General features: G+C 44.6%; 1 protein-coding gene across 1 annotated transcript; it reads right to left on the bottom strand.

Moving 5' to 3' along the window:
* Positions 1-370: 370 nt before the first annotated feature.
* LOC146976877 (uncharacterized) lies at positions 371-4,052 on the bottom strand. The gene is made up of 5 exons (XM_085792375.1): positions 3,764-4,052; positions 3,649-3,690; positions 1,122-1,388; positions 784-1,026; positions 371-673 (listed from the first exon to the last, which is right to left on the bottom strand). The coding sequence occupies exons 1-5, from the start codon at positions 3,816-3,818 to the stop codon at positions 420-422; spliced, it is 861 nt and encodes a 286-aa protein (XP_085648501.1). The 5' UTR covers positions 3,819-4,052; the 3' UTR covers positions 371-419.
* Positions 4,053-4,470: the final 418 nt, after the last annotated feature.

The raw sequence follows: 4,470 nt of genomic DNA, 5'->3' as shown, positions 1-4,470 counted from the left end.
TTTTTTATCCCCCTTATCTGTTCATTTATCCAAATTGTATTTTCTTTGTTTTTTTTTGTTTTTTTACATGTATTTCCTGTGCTTTTGTATGATCTATTTTTGCTATTGTTTTCATCTGTAAGGTGACCTTGGGGTGACCCTGAGACCTGGTTTCAGTCAGAAACACGAGGGTGAGGAGGAAACAGGAAGAAGTTCACACCTTATCGCTCTGCAGCTATTTCTGTCAGATGTGTCGTTGCTTTTTATTTATCACCATCAAGCGTCTCTCTAGCCCTCTGTCCCCCGTCCCCAGCAGCTTTAACAGTTAAACTGGTCTGAAGCTGATTCAGTGAGTTTAGACAGCAGCTGTGCAAACAAGTCTGTCTTATTGAGACAGAGACAGATCTGAGGACAGTGTGTCAACATGATGAGGACAGAACTCAGAACTCATGCTCAGTGGTGACATCAGCAGTGACATCATCATAGTCTTCATCCAATCCCTGACCTTCTCCAGCAAACTGGTCCATCTCCATGGAGACGGCTGCTTTGTCTCTTCTGTCCCTGCTGCAGTAGATGGACAGCATCAGACCAGTGGAGACGAAGAACGGACAGAAGACCAGGAGGTGGACGAAGAGTCTGACCAGAGAGAGAGGAGGAGGAGGAAGAGGAGATGTAGGAGGAGGAGATGAAGGATCTGTGGAGACAGGAGCAGAACCTGGTTCAGTGCAGTGATCAGTTTCTCAGCAGGTGAGTTCATATCTTCATAACTATCATAGAAACAGGAAGTGATGTCATTGTCCTGACCTCTGATCCTCAGCCAGCTTTCAGGTGACGTTCCCACACGATCAGCAGTAGAACACGAGTAGAAAACTTCATCAGACCGTTGGACTTTACTGAGCTTCAGTTCTCTGACAGGTTGAGATTCAAGTCTGGTTGCACCTCTGAAGAAATAAGCCTCTACTATCTTCATACCTCTGTCTCTGCAGCAGAGAGTGACATCACTTCCTGTCACCACAGGAAGTGCAGGAATCTCCAGGATCAAATCACCTGAGCAACAAAGACCAGAGTCATATACAGAGAGTTACAGCTACAGACCAGAGTCATATACAGAGAGTTACAGCTACAGAGTCTGAACCTCTCACCTCTTGTCACTCTGATGTCGACCGGGAGACTCCTCTGTCCTGAACTGGTTTCACACCAGTAAAATCCAGAGTCTGACCGGGAGAGATCTGAGATGGAGCAGGAGGAACCACTATAGACCCCAAATCCTCCTGAACCACATTGATCTGTCTGACCTCCTCTGGTCCCCCTCACTGTCCATCCTCCTGTCGGTTGATCATCATCACAGCTCAGAGACACTGAGTCTCCAGTGAAGAACTGCTGACGGTTTGGACGGACATCCAGAGACACTGAGGACAAAGAGAGAGATGTTTCCATCCACATGTTTTTATTCGCATTAAAGGGACAACGAGGAGTTTTGGAAAAGCGAAGTGTTTTCACACTACATTTATGAGCCTCCGTGCGCACCGTAGAATTCTTCAACCGGCGCAAGACGGACTCATGTTTTTATTCATCAAGAATTAAAGTCAGAGGTTCGAAGACGATCACATATCGTTCTGACCATAAACAGCGATTCGGCTGCGTTATTCTCATAACTCGCTGCAAAACCGAAAGTAAGGAAACGCTGGTCGGCTCGCCCAGCATTTCCGCCACCACTAATAATAACAAAATAACGATAGACACAAAACGATATATTTATCTAAAATGGGCCCATTAACAAGTGTGGGTAGCGTAGATTCATCCACATTAACGTGAGGCTTTTTTATAACCAAATAGAAACTCCGCGTTGTCCCTTTAAGCAATATTGAATTAAAAATGCTCATGGAAACAGTTCCTTGCTGGATAAATGTGAGTTGCGATCATGTTTTATTTAAATTCCGCTACATATTCTCAACTGTTCAAAGACACGGCAGAAGTAAACAAAGAAAGATGCAGTAGTATACGCGGATCTGCACACCATAAAGCTCTCATTTAGGATATTTATTTACAGCAGAAGTAAGCGATCCGGTCGTTTTGGCTAATGCTGCGTTCCAGGCCGGCTTTTGAAACCGTAAATTACAGCTTCAAGTCACGACTTACGACTTTGTAGCGTTCCAGGCAACCCGCAACTCGCGTTTCTCCGGTCTGACGCCTGTGAAAGTCACTATAACGGCCACTCGTGTTTTTCTGACCCGTGAACTCGTACCAGATCGAACTGGTACGACTTCACAGGTCGAAAAAACACGAGTTACGAGTTGCCTTGAACGCACCATGACATCTTGTCAGTCGACGGAGTTAGCAGCCCCCGCCCTCGTCATGGATCTATTGGTCCTCGTCCCTACGTCGCCACATTCAGGCGCACCCCTTGGCTGCACACACAGCCCTTTATGCCGTTCTCTCTCCTCATTGGATAAAACTTGTAGGATACAAGAAAAGTTTTCTCCTGGGCTCAGAGCAGAGCAGAGTGACTGGGAGACCCGTGTTTCGGTCCAAACACTCTATGTAAGTGATTGCTGTCGGAAGATATAACTATTTAAGACTTATATTAACACAAAAATATCGCTTATTTCTGCTTTAAGTGTAGCCTAACGTTTCGAGCCGACAGGCTCTTCCTCAGACTTCATAATTGTGAATGGAGACGCCATCTTTAAATATCCTTCACTGCAATTAGAGTAAAGTGATACAGATGTAGACAAGATTAGACAATCAAAGGGAAACAAATGTGTTGGTCTAAAATGTATAAAGAGTAACATCCAACACATACATAAGAGAAATACATGTATACATGTAGTAGATGTCCCTCATCATACATGTGATCGTCCCTCTCTATAGAGGGATTAGTTGTTTACCAACAAGTCAGGATGTGTGTGGAACCTGACTGCAGAAAGAAATGGTTGTCATGGTTACCTCCATGGATCTAGTGTAGACAAAGCGGTGTTGAGTGATGTTGTCAGCGTACTACAACAGTTTATCACCTACTGAAGCAGTGTGTGTTTTATACATAGACTGTTGGTTTTATAACGGCAGAAAAAAAAAAACCGTCAGGACGGAGGATCGAGTTTGTACCGCGGCAACGGCACCGTGTCTAACACATTATATTGCTTGAAATTAATCGCCAATGTACTATTTCTCTCTCGTTTGCCTTGAAAGGGGTGCGAGTTGACGGTAAAATTGGCACGTTTTGTTATTTTTATCAAAACAATTAGTGCAACTAACAGCACAAAAAGACATGATCGCAGCTCTTGCTGCTCTCTTTCTGCAGGCGACATGCGCAGTAGAACGTCAGTGACATAGACGTATAATCCCTCTATAGAAACCGTACTCGTCATTAACATACAACAGATAACATCAGTGCTCAGGTCTAACAAGAAAAATACATAGCAAACAAATAACTTTACATTTCCGTTAAAAAATGAAAGATGGATGTCCTTCTATTTTGCGATTGGAAACACCTTACATTTCGCAAAACAGCACATGACGTCATTACGCACAGCTTTTTAGTCGATATAAAGGTCTTAGATGGAAACGCACTTGAACCGGCGTTGTTTGCATTGACATTTTTATTTATTATTATTATATTATTTATATTTTTATTGGTTATTGACAGACAGTAAGTGTTTCCTCTCTCACCTGCAGAAACAGTCGGTCCAGACAGCAGCAACACACACACACCTGTAACAGGAGGTCAGAGGTCAGTGAAGGTCAGAGGTCAGAGAGTGATGGTATCATGTGTGTGTTCACTCACCCAGCAGCAGAGAGACAGGTTCAGTCTTCATGGCGTCGTGGAAACGACTGACCATCGGTCTGAGCTGCAGAGCAACGACTTCAGTTTCACCACTTCCTGTTTCTAATCTCAGCTCCTGATTGGTGTTAAAGTCACTGAGAGTACGACGCGGGCCACAGCTTGGCGTCTGAACCAATCGGGGACGAAGTCTGTTGCGTTATTTCCGAGTTGTCTTGAATGCATCATCACATGAAGTGGGAGGCAGGTGATATTCTTAGATGAACCGGCCGTCTTCCTGTTTACGACTTCTCGTCTCTGACCTCAGCTCATGACACATGTGACATATGTGTGAAGTTACCTCAACATGGATATGTTGTATGTAGGGCTGAAACGATTCATCGAGTTACTCGATTACAAAAATAGCTCGAGGCAAAAACTCTGTCTCGAAGCTTCGTTATATTCCTATGACGTGCAGGGATATTGTTCCACACGGACCGTTGTTAAGGAAACACACCACTAGCGCGCGATGGGGGAGAGTCGAGATGTCCGTAAACGGCAGAGATAATCTAAAGTTTGGGATCATTACATCATTACATACTCAAAAAGGAAGAGAACAAGGTGCAGTGTGTCTACTGCAGCGGCGCCGGCACCCATAATCCCCCCCCCGCTTTCCCCCACAGTAGGCTGTAAGCACCACAGCGTCTCCCAGACCGTCATATGTAAACCTA

This window comes from Trachurus japonicus, chromosome 12 (genome assembly GCF_045865225.1).
Source record: "Trachurus japonicus isolate A0001 chromosome 12, Traja_1.0".
In the NCBI taxonomy this organism is placed as follows: domain Eukaryota; kingdom Metazoa; phylum Chordata; class Actinopteri; order Carangiformes; family Carangidae; genus Trachurus; species Trachurus japonicus.
Note: the sequence above shows the minus strand (reverse complement) of the source record. Positions and strands in the feature narration are given on the sequence as shown.